Source organism: Ursus arctos, unplaced genomic scaffold, assembly GCF_023065955.2.
Source record: "Ursus arctos isolate Adak ecotype North America unplaced genomic scaffold, UrsArc2.0 scaffold_3, whole genome shotgun sequence".
Lineage (NCBI taxonomy): Eukaryota > Metazoa > Chordata > Mammalia > Carnivora > Ursidae > Ursus > Ursus arctos.
The window spans coordinates 35,862,283-35,877,766 of NW_026622985.1; the positions used below are offsets into that span (position 1 = coordinate 35,862,283).

Consider the following 15,484-nt stretch of genomic DNA (forward strand, 5'->3'; position numbering starts at 1 on the left):
TTATACGAAAATGCAGATAACTTTGAATAGTCAAAATAGTTTTGGAAAAGATATACAGAGTTGGAAAATTCACACCACCTAGTTTCAAGAGTGATTATATGGTATTCAAGGCAGTGTGGTATTTGCACAAGGATAAATACATCAGTGGAAAAGATTGGAAAGTCCAAAAGTCAACCCAAGTATCTCATCAACTGATTTTCAACAAATGTGCTAAAGTAATTCAATGGCAGTAATGAATAGTCTTTTCAATAAATAGTGTGGAAACAACTAGTTATCCATGTGGAAAATAATGAAACTCCACCCTTACCAAACATCATGCATGAAAATTAATTTGAAAGATAGGGACCTAATATAAAATCAAAACATTAACACTTCAAGAAGAAAAATAGGAGAAATCTTGGCAATCTTAAATGAGGCAAAGATTTCTTAGATAGGAGACAAAAGGCACAAATCTTTTTAAAAGATTTAAAAAGTCTTTAAAAAGACTTCCTTGAATGACACAATTAAGAAAATTAAGAGATAGGGGTGCGTGGGTGGCTTAGTCCATTAAGCTTCTGCCTTCGGCTCAGGTCATGATCCCAGGAGTCCTGCATCAGGCTCCTTGCTCAGTGGAGAGCCTGCTTCTCCCTCTGTCTGCCGTTCCTCCTGCTTTTGCTCTCTCTTTCTCTGACAAATAAATAAATAAAATCTTTTTTTAGAAATTTAAAGAAAGAAAAAAAAATTAAGAGGTAAACCACAGACTAGGAGAGGATAATAAATCAAACAGAGATACACAGACATTATTTGTATGTGTGTATGTATCTATGTGTATTTATTATATACAGTATATGTAGATGAAGATATGCATCCAGAATATATAAAGAACTATTACAGTGCAGTAATAAAAAGCTGGACAACCCAGTTTTTTTTTAATATTTTTTATTATATTATGTTAGTCACCATATGGACAACCCAGGTTTTTTTAAATTGGCAGAAGGTTTGAAAAGGTATTTCACTGAAAAAGATACATGAATGCTCACTAAGGGCATGAAAAGATACTTAACATCATTGGTCATCAAAGCATTGGAAATTAAAACCATTGTAAAGGTACCATTAGATATTCAGTAGAATGGCTAAAAATTTAAAAGACAGTACCAAGTGTTGATTAGGATGTAAAGCAACTGTAATTTTCCTGCATTGCTAGTAGGAATATAAAATGGTACCACTACTTTGAAAAATAATTTGGCCATTTCTTTAAAAGTTGAACATACACTACCATAGAACAATTCCACTATTAGTTATTTGTCTAAGAGAAATGAAATTTTATGCCCCCACAATGACTTGTACAGAAACATTTATAGTAACTTTGCTCGTAATATCCAAAATCCAACTCAAATACCCTCCAGTAGAAGAATAGATAAGCAAATGTAGCACATCTGGTACAATGAAATACTATTCAGTAATTAAAAGGAATGAGTTACTGATACTTGCCTCAGCATGGTAAGTCTCCAAAACATGGTGAGCAAAAGAAGTCAGACACTCTATGATTCTGAAACTCTAGAAAAAACAAATCTAATATGGACCCAGCGTGAGGATGACTTACTAGAAAGGGAAATGGTATAATTTAGGTTGATGAAAATGTTGTGTATCTTTATTGATGTGGTGATTACAGGTTATGTTTGTGAAACTTATCGAACTGTACGTTTAAAATAGATGTACTTTATTATGTGTAAATTATACCTGAATAAGGATGAAAATTATAGAATTTATAAATTCTGCTTACACTTGATTCCCAGAGGAAAATAAATGATAAATAATTTATGAAGCATAATTTCAAAGTCCTGTTTGGAACTATAAAAATATTGCTATAAAGACAGTTAATTACTAGCATCTAAGTGTGAAAATTTTGACTTTTAATGCATTTGTACAGAGAGTGGTGGTGTATTTCATTTAAACTTATGATCCAATACAGCAACATACTATAATCAGAGGAAAACATCCGTTTAGTATAGAAGCACGATTAAACAAAGAGTCACATCCAAAATCATGAACTTAAATGATACATAGAAACAAAATCATGTGTACTACTCATATATTTTTAGAAAAATAGAACCATATATTAGTGTGAAAAGATGTTAAGTGAATATTAATTTTTTAAGCAAGACGCTTAGTATTGATGAGGTTGTATCGTACGTGACTTGTTTTTACTTTATACTTTTTTTCTTACAGTAATTGATATGAACAGATATTTCTCTTTGTCCCTTTATTTCTTGAAACCACACCTTTCCTCATAACATCTCTTTGTCCAAAACTGAATTTTCAAAATCATGACCTCTCCTTATTTTAGTTTTTCTTTTTAAAAACAAAACCAAAACCTACATTTGTTTCCCCTTCTTTTATCTCCAGTGTTATAGTAATTTAGCAGAAGTTAATGCCTCTACTTACCCACTTAAGGCATGCTATTCCTCAGAATGTTTTTGATGCAATTTTTGCGTTGTAGAAAGGACAGTATTCTGGAAATGATTCTCAAGTTCAATGGTACAAGAAATTATAAGTTCGCATCCACGTTGTAGGGCGTCAAAAATGTGTGAAGTACTGTAGAATGGATTACATCTCTTTTGTCTTCTACCGAAGTAATATATTTTTTTTTAAGAGAGAGCAGCATGCAAGTGGGGATTAGGAGATGAGGGGTGGCAGAAGGTGAGGGAGAGAGAATCTTGAGCCGGTTGCATGCCCAGCGCCCACCGGAGGCAGGGCTGATCTCAGGACCCTGAGATATGACCTGAGCAGAAATCAGGAGTCAGGTGCTTAACTGACTGAGCCACCCAGACACCCCATTTTTTTTTTTTATTGACCTTTACTTTTCTCCTTTCTTTTCCTTTAAGGTATGTCTACAATCGCCTGTTCAATCACTCAGCTAACCTCCCCTTCCATGCAGGCATACCATTTAGAGTCTATATGTGGTATTATTTTCTTGAGGCTTGATAGACTGTGATGAGCTATCAAGCTCAGTTGCTTTTTTTTTTTTAGCACTCCTTTTTGCTGGAGAATCCAACTAAGTCTCCCTTCACCTTCCTACAGGTTTGTTATTGGGCGAGAAAAGCCAGGACAAGTGAGTGAGGTTGCCCAGTTGATAAGCCAGACGCTGGAACAAGAAAGGCGCCAGAGAGAGCTGCTCGAGCAGCACTACGCCCAGTACGACGCCGACGATGATGAGGTAAGTAGTGCTCGCAAACGTCCTTCCTACCTTTCTCCCCAGCACGTTCTACTTTACAAAACTCTCTTTACCGTGTAAAAGTATGATAGGTTCTTTGCAGTTTCTCATGGAGAACGTGTCTACATTCAACCTCACACAAAAGGGATATTACTTACATCTGTTATTAACTTATGAATCAAGTGATGGTATCCTGTTTACGACATGAAGACTTTGGGATCAAATAAGTCATGTTTTACTGCACTATTAAAAGAAATTCACCGAAACAAAAAAGAGTAAAAACACCAACATGCGAATAGTAGCTATCTTTATTGTTGGAATTTGGTCTTTTTCTCTCTCTGCTTTATATTTTTTCGATTTCTCCCCCAATTTTCTACAGTAAGTTTTCTACAGTAAGTTTGTAATGCTTTTTGAAAAAAAAATCAGCAAACGTTTTGATTGAAAAAATGCACACATTCATACACAAACACACACAGAAAAGTACTAAAAATTGCTGGGTGTTTTCAGGTTTCTTTTTTCCAGGAAGAGAAAGTTCTTTGGATGTGCTCACTGTGATTTGTGCTAACATAATGCAGAACAAAGCTTTCCACCAGCACATATTCCATAGAGTAGATACATATTGGAATAATTTTGCATCCTGCTCTCTGTAGAAGATCAAGTAAATGAATAGAAGCTAACCCCCAAGTGAAAGTGGCTCTCCGGAATCCTTATATGTTGTAATGTAATGCAGATGCTGGTCTATTTCTAATGTAAATGCCAAATGTACATTGATATAATGGGACAACATGCTTTATTATAAACATGTTTAAACATGCATGTGTTTCATATTGGCATGTCAAAAGACCCATCAATAATTTAACCAGAGTATTTCATGCTGCATAAATATAGCAAATATTCAGGTAAAGCATATATTATTTATTCCAGCTGATATAAGGACAGTGCAACTTCATATGTTCAACCTCTACTCATCTGAATATATTCTTTTTCCAGAGCTTTTTTTTTGGTCTCTAGCCAGGACATAGTGAAGATTAATAAATAGACATTGAAATATTTTCATGTATTTTTAGTCTAGAATGTTTTAACCCAAATGTATCTTAATTTTTTATGTGTTGGTAGTTTAATGTAGTTTATTCTCTGTTTATTATAGCAGACAACTAAAAATGGTGCATCAGTTAACTTTTGTTCGGAGAATAAACACTACAAAGTCTTCATGTGAATGTATTCGTCTCTTAGAAATCTATCTAGTTGATTTAATTTTTTACTTGCAGAGTCCATTTGAAATCGCAAGTGTTTTTTTTTATCATACTGAGATATAATATGTGAAAATGTTACGTTGATTTTAGAAATTAAAAACAATTTCCTCAAATATTGTAATTTTCATCTTAGTCTTCAGTTCTCTGTGCTAGTGTTTTGTGTTTTATCAGAGACACTGATTTTGCTTTGGCTGCAAGCCTATTTTTAGGATTGTGGAATCATTCTCTGCAAGTTTGGTTTTTACCTGCTGGCTCTGCTAGAAAGAATTTGGATGTGAGATTCGGGGGAGTTCAGGTGACATCAAGTGGAGGAAGGTGAGGAGGCCAGGCTCCCCAGTCTGTGGGCCTCCAGGACTTTAAGAGATCGGGCTAAATTTCTGCAGTCTTTCTAGCTTTTAATATTCTGTGAGTGTGTGAAATAAAACATCAAGTCGAGCAAGGAAAGAGGGAAGATAAGATAGTTCTTTAAAGCTCTCCAAGTAAAAATTTTAGATCACTACAGACTACATACTTCTTCCAGTTATTTTAAGGAATTGAGCACATTTAGTCCCCAAAAGTTTTCAACTCCAGCCTCTAAAGCTTTTTGTTTTTTGTTTGATGTAAGATTCTCTCTAATTTAGTAAATTGAGTCAATGCCAAGTGAGTATTTATTACTCAACTTTTATACTTAGGAGCACACCATATAGATTTGTTTGTTTGCCTAGTTTTTATGAGGAAGGCAAAGTTGATTGTCACCTGGGAAGGTATTTTCAGGACTAAGAAAGGTAAATAAATATTCAGTGCCTGGCACTTGGCAAAGTGCATTTCCCTGCCTGATTTCATTTAATCTTTATAGCACATGGAAGAGATTTTTTTTTCTAGAAATGAAGCAAACGAGCCTTTTTTTAGGCATATTGCTAGTAGTTGGCAGATTTGTGATGGGAATAAGATCTTCCTGTCTCCCAAGTTGGTACTCTTTACAAGACATTGCTGTTTTTGAATGAAGTGGACTAATGGGTCTTTCTTTGTTCAGGCACACACAGAACAACTGGGGGACAAGAGGTGTTGGAGAGGATTCCTGTGTTGGGTGATGGAGTTTCTTATAATACTTAGGTTTTATGATCCTTTATTCTGTATTTCTAATAATTAGGGGAATTAAATACTTGGAGAATTATTTTATTCTAGGCAAATAATCTGTAAGTATCCTATGAAGATAGGGCTTAAAGGGAAGAATAATTGAGTATATGATTTTTTTTTAATTCGAGTTTAGCTTTAGGTTAAACTTTTTCTTCTGTCTTCAAGTTGTAGAAATAGAAATCAGATGCTTGCTACTATGTTATTCCAAGTAACCTTCACTTTACTGAAAAGGTCAAGGAGCCTTTTTCTTTGTTTCTCTCTCATGCTTCTCTCTGACTTGTATTTCTCTCCCTTTCTTGTGTGTTGCCAAAATATGCTCAATTAAAACCAATTGTTAATATTCTGTGCATAGGAGAGATGAAAGCTGTACAAATAATGAAAATTCACTCTAATTTATTTACTTGATTTAAATTCCTTTTTTACAAATGCTTCCAAATATTGTTAAATCAATTTGAATAATATGTCCCTATTTTTTTATCTACTCTCTTTCTCTCTGTTAATGAAAAGTAAAATGTCCAAGAGACATAGCGGAGGTGAGAAGAACCAATAACCATTGGTTATCCAATGGGTAAATGATCCTTGAATAACTGAGTTAATTTTATGTGTAATTGAGCCATGTATTGATTTACATGTCTTTGTTAATCCTGAATTGTGTAATCAATCACTTGGCTTCTCACTTTCCTTATCATTTATGGAATCATCTTGTGATTTCAAAGTTAGAATCATTTTTATTTCAAAGTATCCCCTGTGACATTCCCTGGGCCAGCTAGGAAAACCTCTAATTAAATGCAGAACAACTGAGTTCGTCCAACTAATTTCCAGAGCCAGCACTTAGATCAGCATTGTCTACTGAAGGATAGATAGCTTCTGGTTTTGGTCAAATCATCCAAGGTTGATTTTAACTTGGAACTTGTCACATTGATAGAGGGGAGTTGCTTGCTTGAATTGACTATGGGGGAAACATTGCAATGTGAGAAATATATCCAGAAATTGTAAAAGTACAGTAGTTCTCTATCAAAACCATATTTAGGAATAAGAATACCTTATCATGTATTGTGTGTGCTTACATGTAGCTGTTTTAATGCTTTAGGACATTATAAGTTGTACTTTAATAGAATTTAAAATATATAGATATACCCAAAACGCTATTTAAATTTCTACACTTTCTGGGTTTTTTTCCCCCAAAATACGTAAACTAGAGGAGTTTACAGTAAGCAAACAGCCAAATCAGTTTTAATGTATATTCCTGTTTCTGTTTACTCTCTGTTAAACATTGTGATAAAAAAAAAAAAAGTTAAAAGGGCTCTGCACAAAGGTTGAAGAATGAGGGGAAGGATCCTTTAAAGAAGAGAAAGATTAAATCTGATCAATTGAAACATTTAAGATGTAGATCTGAATATATCTGTAATGAGCGATTGCAATTCTGGATGATAGAATCATTGTTCTTTTCTTTTTCTTTCTTTCTTTTTTAAACAATCTGGAAGGTAACGATGGAGGATTTCATTAAGCCCCTCACACAGTCAGCACTAGCCCACGAAATTCTGGGGGTATGGTAAATTTTTCAACTAGATTTTCATTTTCAATAACAAATTTAATCTCCTTTCATACTCCACAGCTGTCAATGTTTAGCCTGTTAGTGGTGGGATGTTGTAATTCTGGTATATGTTTTGTGTGGCATGGGTCATGTATGTAAATTGTGGGTATGTGTTTCTATCAGAGATCATTATGCAGTGTGAAATACAGTGGGCTCACACTAGAAATGAAGTATGAACTGGTGCTGTACCACTTTTTTGAATTAGAAAATGCATATGGTCGTTCACGTTAAAATAAACTATTTTACATGCACTTTGAAATTATAGGATTATTTTGATTTGCTTCTTTAAATATGCTTTTAAAATATGATAATTATTGCATTTTAAAGTCTTAGATTATAGATGGTATGTCAGAGTCTCTTCAGGCAGTAGTTTATAACAAGGTTAATCATCACTCTAGAGACTGAGGCCCCTTCTCTTAAAGCATAATTTAAGCTCACTTTCATAATTTTTTTCATTACTGCAAATTAATATAATTATAACTATATCATGAGAACATTAGCTTTTAGAATCTTTTAAGGTATTGAATACAATTTAGAGCAGCTACCTCCATGGTTATGCATTTTTATTGCTTGTGTTAACATGTAATAATTAAGAGTCAGAAATATAATGGAGCTATGGTTTGCATAAGTGTTAAATGGTTTATAAGAATATAATTTTTAGGTGAAAAGCTTTAAATTAAAGGGATAACGTTAAATTTGACTCATGCTGTTTGCTGTTCCTGGTTGGAAACAGCTTGTGTTGTGTGAACCAGAGATTGCAATTATTATGGGTGGCCTTTTAATAATGTGAATTGACTTTACATTGTTCATAATGTTAAGAAACTAAGAGTGGGAGGCATTCTCTCAGTTCTCCAACGTGTGTGTTCTAGCAAGCACCGGAACTTCAGTGTTTTTTCTACCCTTTATCATTAGGCTGCTCTCTTTAATGGGGAAAAGCCTTCTTTAATTTGTGTTGTCAACCGTTTTAGAGCACTGTGGCTGAATTGCAAGGAGTGTCTGGCAACAGCAATAACAATAACAACTATTTCCTTAAGGTTTGTTTTTTTCGGTGGAAAATAATGCTTATCTGCACCTTTCTGCTTCACGTGTGAAATTAAATATTCTGTGTGTCTTATTAACTAGCTCTGTGCTCGAAGAACTTCTATAGAGCTGTGTGTTTTGTGTGTTGAATAATGTTGGGAAAATTATCATTTGAAAATAGTATTTAATTCTGAAATATAGCACATATTATAGGTGTGGGTTCTGCAAGTTGTACTCACTTCCTAATGTTTAGCCATGGATGTTGTTAACCCTTAACACTTTTAAGTATTTTGTGACTCATATTAAAGGGGGAGAAAAAGATACTCAACAACTAGGCTGTATGATGTATATACAATATAGTGTACACATTGTTTTTAAACCCAGTGGGTTTTTTTTTTTTTAAGATTTTATTTATTTATTTGACAGAGATAGAGACAGCCAGTGAGAGAGGGAACACAAGCAGGGGGAGTGGGAGAGGAAGAAGCAGGCTCATAGCAGAGGAGCCCGATGTGGGGCTCGATCCCATAACACCGGGATCACGCCCTGAGCCGAAGGCAGACGCTTAACCGCTGTGCCACCCAGGCGCCCCCCCCTTTTTTTTTTTAAGGAAAGAATCTTTTGATACAAAGTTCTTCATTTTTCAAAAAAGTAAATACACATATCTTTAAATTATAATACCACTTATTTACATGATTTATATGGTAGACCTAGTGAAATGTCTAAAAAACTATTACACTGCAAATAATAAAATAATTCTCACTATCTTTAGCTGCCAGTAACAGAAATAGAGGAGCTTAAAAATAGAAATCAAGTATATTTAAAATGGAGATTGGATTATGGTGATGAGAGGAGCCTGAAGAATAGGAGAAATATAAAACCTTTTTAACAACTTGTTTATAGACTCCAGTTTGACTGGATCTTTAAAATCATTAAATTTAATTACATCCTTTAGTTTGTGATCCCAAAATCTACAGTACTGGTCATTGTCGTTGAAACCCAGAATCATAAGATGTTTGGAAAACATTTAGTTGAAGACTGTGTATCCATGCTTGATCTAGCCTAAGCATTGTACACGTACACACACACTATCCCTTGGTGGTAGACATCCTCCTATACTTGAAGGACCCTCTTTAGAAATATTCTTTGTATGTGAAAACATGATTATTTATGATATTGAGCACAGACAGGAAGATGGATCGTATCAAGGGAAGATAGAGGTTAGAATAGAAACCTTTGCCTAAATAATGTCATCTTTTTGTAGCTCATTTTCTTTATATTGTTTATCATAATGCAAGTGATTTGCATATGTTTTCATGTTATTTTCTTTCCAACTACCACATTGTGATGATATTTATTCATGAGTGAGATGTAAAATACTAAATAAACTCTGTCAAATTCTGCTATGCTATTAAATTCCTCTGAGAGTATAGACTTTGTACGTCCTAGAAATCATGCTAGAACAATTCTATATTACAATGATGAATCACAGAGTTTGAAGTGTTTGAGAGATGTCACAGAAATAAACACAAATGTCAGCATTTTTCCAACTTTAAGAACATTTATAAGTTGAATATAATTTTTTACCAAAAAGTTATAAAATGCAAAAAGGCACTGTGAGAAATGGACCTTATCAACCTTACTTCTGAGTGGGCCACAGGAATCCTGTGGCTTCTCCATGCCTTTGCTCCTTTGGTCTTCTCTTCCTGGAATGCCATTCCCTAAACCCATTCTTGGTCGCCCTTGTGTGCCCTCAAATCCTGTTCACTTTCAGGGCTCAATTTAGGTTTTGTGTATCTTTTCTATAAAGCCTTCTTGGACTTTCTCAGCTGAGTTCGGGACTCTGTTCTGTATGAGTCAACAATAGTACTGTGTGTATCTCTATCATTTACCCATAAATATCCCCCACTAGCTTGTAATTCTTCAATGACAGGTTTTAATAGCTGGTTGATTTTTAATACACACCGCCATGAGCACAGCACTGGGCAGATGAGAGAAATTGAACTGAATTGAATCACTCAAGGATGCTAAGATGAAAACTAGAGAGTAGAGTTAAATGAGAACAAAATTTAGTTAGAAACATAGTCTGAGATAGTGAGGGAAGAGTGGCACAGAGTACATGGGTAAAAGGAATGTCAGATCTGGCAAGACTAGAGATTGGAGATAGGGATTGAGGAATAATTTGGACTTGCCTTTGGCACTTTGGGATTTCACATCTTTCTATAGGCTTTTGCTTCCATATCTTAGTTGTTTTGAGAGAACGTGAATTTGCAAGAAGGCCCTATCTCTATCACACTGCACCACAATTGTCTGCATGTAAAACCAGAAAAAAATGAATATACATATTTCATTCCTTGAAAACCTTTGGGTCTTAGAAACAGGAATTTGGTGACTCACATTGACATGACTTGTTTTTAGTCATAACTGAATAAACATGCAATAGAATAGTTGAAATGGCCTAAGTGATGTCAAGATCAGTACTGCATACATACCCATCTTCTGCCCAATAGCCATCAGTCATAGAAATACATTTTCATCATCACTAAGAACTAAATGGTGACCTGTCCAAAGACCCCAATGTTCTAAAGCAGCCTTATTATGGAGGCTTAACAGGTCTGATAAGGATTCCATTTATTTTAAACTGATATTGATGCTAGTAAGGGTAGTAGTAAAAACTCTTAATGGATTTCTGGAATTCCAGTCCTTAAAGGGGCTTTAAAAAAAATCATTTTATTGACATAAAATTGACACAGGTCACTATGTGTAGGTCTTAAGTGGGTAACTTGATTTTTTTTTATTATTATATATCCATGTTTCAGATATTAAAGTTAACATTAATGAGGGATAACTTACATACAATAAAATGTACCAATTTTAAATGTACTCATGTGGGCAGACCGTTTCATGAATAATCACCACCACAGTCAAGATACTGAACATTTTCATGACCTCAAATAGTTTCCTTACAGAACTTCGCAGTTACTCTCAGCCCAAATCAAACCATTGAATCTATTTTCTGACACTAGAGATTAGAATGTCATTTGAACAGAACCATAAAATATGTACTTTTTAATGTCTGACTTCTTTCACTTTCATGATGTTATATTTATCCTAAGTGTTCTGTATATTATAATGAGACTGTAATTCGTATTGCTTTGAGTTGCAGTGTACAAAGCCCAGGGCCCAGCCAAAGTGGGATTTCTGATTGGAGAACTCCATCATAAAGCTGAAGTCTCATGGTCTACACTACTCAATAAGATGAAAATAAATCTAATCTTCCACTCCAAAGACTGCATGAGAAATTGCCAGTGTCAAACCTTGATGCTAGGTGGAAGGGAAGAAAAATTTTTTTCTGAGACATTGTGATCACAGCAGCCTAAATTTATGCTACCTTTCAGGAGGAAAAAAAAAAAAAAAAGCATGTCCTTTCTTGAGCCATTCATCTTTTTTTTTTTAAAGATTTATTTATTTATTTATTTGAGGGAGAGAGTGGGGGAAGGGGGGCAGAAAAAGAGGGAGAGAGGAACTCAAGCAGACTCCACGCTGAACCAACCTAGGGCTCAATCTCATGACTCTGAGATCACAACCTGAGCTGAAACCAAGAGTCGGGTGCTTAACTAACTACACCACCCAGGTGCCCAAAATCATTTATCTTCAGCAAGTTTAAAAGTTAAAGTTTCAAGAAAAATGAGCTTACAATTTCAAAGTACAAAACTCACAGGGAACTAAATCACCATGAGTAACAAAGAGCAAAAGGAAGGGGCAGGGAGGAAGTGAGAAGGAATAGGAGAAAAAAGAAGAAAGGAAAGTAAGATAAGGTCCCAGTTATTTTATCAGTTATACCAAACTGGAACAAATATCTCCAGTTGTATATAACTTATTCCAGAAGACAAAAATAGAAGTAGTTCAACTCTGATACCAGGAAGTAAAACCTTGAGAGTGTGAGATGTATTGGATAATGAGGTATAAACTTGGTACCAAAACCAGATATTGATGACAAGACTTACAGGCCTATCCTATTCATAAATATGCACACACACACAAAAATGCACAAAAAAACCTTAATAAAATATTGGCAAATCATATCCAAGAACATATAAAAGAGATATTATAGCCAAGTTGAGTTTAGCCAATAATGCAAGTATTAATATTTGAAAATCAGTCACTACTTGAATTTGACATCATACTGGAAGGCAAGAAGAAGTAAAAGAAATAAATTGGAAAGGAAGAAATAAAACTGTTATTATTGCAGGCGATGTGGTCATCTCTTTGGAAAACCTCAAATATACCTATAGATCAATTATTAGAAATATTGTAAGATTTTAGCAAATCTGCTGGATACATAATCAATATAAAATATAGCATCTATTTCAAGGTGTCCACAGAGAGAAAATATAATTTATAAATTATTAATTACTTTAGTTAAAGGCAAAACCTTGTCTAACAAAACCTAGACAAGACCCTTACGGAAAGAAATTGTATTGAAATATATTGAAGAAAACTTATATGAAAGGATAAAGAAACCTTGTTCATGGATCAGAAGAGTCAATAGTTTAATTGAGTCAGTTCTAAGTCGATTTATACATTCAATGCAATTCCAGTAAAAATAATTCTAAAGAATTAAAAATAGAATTTGGTAAGCTATCGCTAAAATCTGTAGGAAAGAACAGTGCACCAGAAATAACCATGACATGTAACATGCCTTAGAAAAGAGATATTTATTATTAAACTGTAGAAATTTAGTCTCTGGAGCAAAAGAAAGAACAGGTTGGTCAAGGAGCCCAGAAGCAGCCCCTCACACATATGAAAATTGGATTAGTGGCACAGATAACACTCTGAGTTGAGAAATGTTAGGCTTTTCAGTGAAGGAATCATGGTGAAATTGCAACCGCCATTTCAGTCTGTACCCGAAAGCTTACTCCAGGTGGATTAACTACTCGGATGCAAGAAGTAAAACTATAAAACTTAGAAGACACCATAGAAGAATATCTTTATAACCTCAGTGTAAGAAGTGGTTTTGCTGCATGAAACACCTAAGAATGCAAAACCATAAAAGAAAGGATTGAGAAAATATACTACATTAAAATTAAGAACTTCTGTTCATCTGGAAGCAAAAAGCCAACCCAGAAGCTGGAAGAAAATATTTGAAAAATAAATAAGTGAAAGAGAATTATATAAAAAGTACTTCTAGGAGCCAATAAGAAAAGAATATAGATGGCCATTGGCTTTAATGCTCATGTTATAGAAGAGGAACCTCAGTGGCCAATGAACATAAGAAAAGAGGCCCAAACGTATTAGCAATTAAAATGTGAAAATTAAAAACCAAAATGAAATATCATTTGCTATCTACTGAATTGATTTAAGTTGGTTATTTTAAGTTTTGATGAGGATAATAGAGTAAAAGGCACTATTATTCTCTGCTCATAGGATATATTAAGTGACCCATCCATCCACTTTGAAAAACAATTTGACATCATCTAGTAAAGTAGTCCCAGCTAATAAACAATTAGTAAAACTTTTATATACATGGGCTGTAAGGTATGTTGTAATATTTTTCTTGTAAGAGAAAAAATTGGATACAACTTGTATTTCTATCAACAGGAGATTAGGTAAATATACTGTAGTACATTCATACAGTGGAATAACATGCAGAGGTTCGTTCAGCAACTCACCACAACTGGTGGAATCCCAGGAACACACCATTTAAAATCAAAAAGGCACAGGAGCATACAAACAATATGGTTTCACTGATAGGAGGTTTAAAACGATTAAAAATAAATGACGCGTTGTTTTGCTCTACATAAATATGGTGAAACCAAAGAAAAACCAAGAATGATAAAATTCAGCAGGATTACTTTAAAGGGCAAGCAACTGAAGTAGAAGCAGGAAAGCACACACAGAGGACTAGTAGAGAGTAGTGATACTGCTCCTTTTCTTGAACTAGGTTGTTCATTGGCCGTGGTGATATCATTATTCATATACTGTCTATGTGTTTTATAAATATGCTTCCTGCCAACTCAATATTTAATGAAAAATTAATATCTGCCATGTACAATTCTTATATTTAGCAGTTATCTGGATATAAAATGACTATTACCTAATTCCTGCTCTTTAAGACTTACAAAATGACGTTAAGACTCCATGTCTCAAACTTGACTCAATGTGACAATCTCATGGTACTTCTTCAAAATTCCAGATTTCTCCACCCAGCCTCAGACCTAGTGAAACAGAATATGCATTGTATCAGGTCTAGGATTTAGGGAGTTGTGGGAAGGGGTTAGACGCAATCAGAGCCAGAGCTGTCCAGCTTAAAGATGCCAGGAAAACTGACCTTTCAGTCCTGGTATTGCAGAGACTTTGTAAGAAAGAATTTCGGCCACGAACAATCAGATAGCCATGAGGAAAGGAGTAGAATTTTTCTCTCTCAAAGGAAGTTGTAAAATTAAGATTGTATTTATCATTAATTCATAGATAACCCATAGAAATATCGTCAATGATGTTTGTATTGATTTTACCTTTTCATTTACTATAAATTCTATAACTGTAACTTCTGGTTCTAACTAATAATCTGTTAGCATTTTTGCAGTCATGTGAGCCAATTTGTATATGTACACACCATATTTTCCAAGATTCAATTAGTTGTATAATTATAGAATTATTAAAATAGTAATAACATGTGCCACTTTGGTCCCTGTAGCTGTTCTCTTTTGCAGATTAAAAATTCGGGGAAATACAAATCTCTTAGTCTCTTCCCACAGTTCTGCTGGCATCAGAATAAGTGCTTCATTGTTTCCTTGGCAAGTAAAATGAAACGCAAGGAAGGCTGCCAATTTGAAATTGCAGTGTGACATTTGAATTACAGAGGTCTACTTTGGTCTGTTGACTGTTTAGTTCTGGATCTCAGGGGGGAAAATAAGGATCTTTGGTTCCCTCCTCATATAGAATATATTTATCAGGGACTTAAAGACAGTGGCATTTACGTCTTAGTGAGTAGGTAGCATTTGTTAAGAGGAATTGAATTAGGAATATTGAGTCATGGAAAAATATAGTTTATACTCCCAAGAGGCTTGCTATTTTGTTTTGGAAATAATGAATATATATCGTAAAGAGCTTAAAGCCCTTTCAAGGCAACCTGTCAAAAGGCCAAATAACCATAGTGTGAAAGAGTCATCACAACTAAGGACATACAAAATGAAATTACGAATTTAGATTTGTGGTTTTGTATTTATTTGCAAGAAGTTTTTTGTTGTTTTTGTTTGTTTTCTGTAACCTAGAAGCAGGGCAATATTGGATATGTTCAAGAAATAAAAA

The 15,484-nt window shown here is 34.3% G+C and overlaps 1 protein-coding gene across 15 annotated transcripts in view; it reads left to right on the forward strand.

The window, feature by feature from the left end:
* Nucleotides 1-15,484, forward strand: part of PPP1R9A (protein phosphatase 1 regulatory subunit 9A) — a 298,618-nt gene that overhangs the window by 200,226 nt on the left and 82,908 nt on the right. For 6 of the 15 annotated variants that reach the window (XM_048212762.2, XM_026505959.4, XM_048212764.2 and 3 more), the window contains one exon: nucleotides 3,061-3,196. In XM_048212762.2, the coding sequence (XP_048068719.1) occupies nucleotides 3,061-3,196 (136 nt within the window). Of the gene's footprint in view, nucleotides 1-3,060; nucleotides 3,197-7,046; nucleotides 7,110-8,124; nucleotides 8,191-15,484 lie in introns of all 15 variants that reach the window. The other 9 variants (XM_044386596.3, XM_044386594.3, XM_044386601.3 and 6 more) reach the window with 2 other exon arrangements.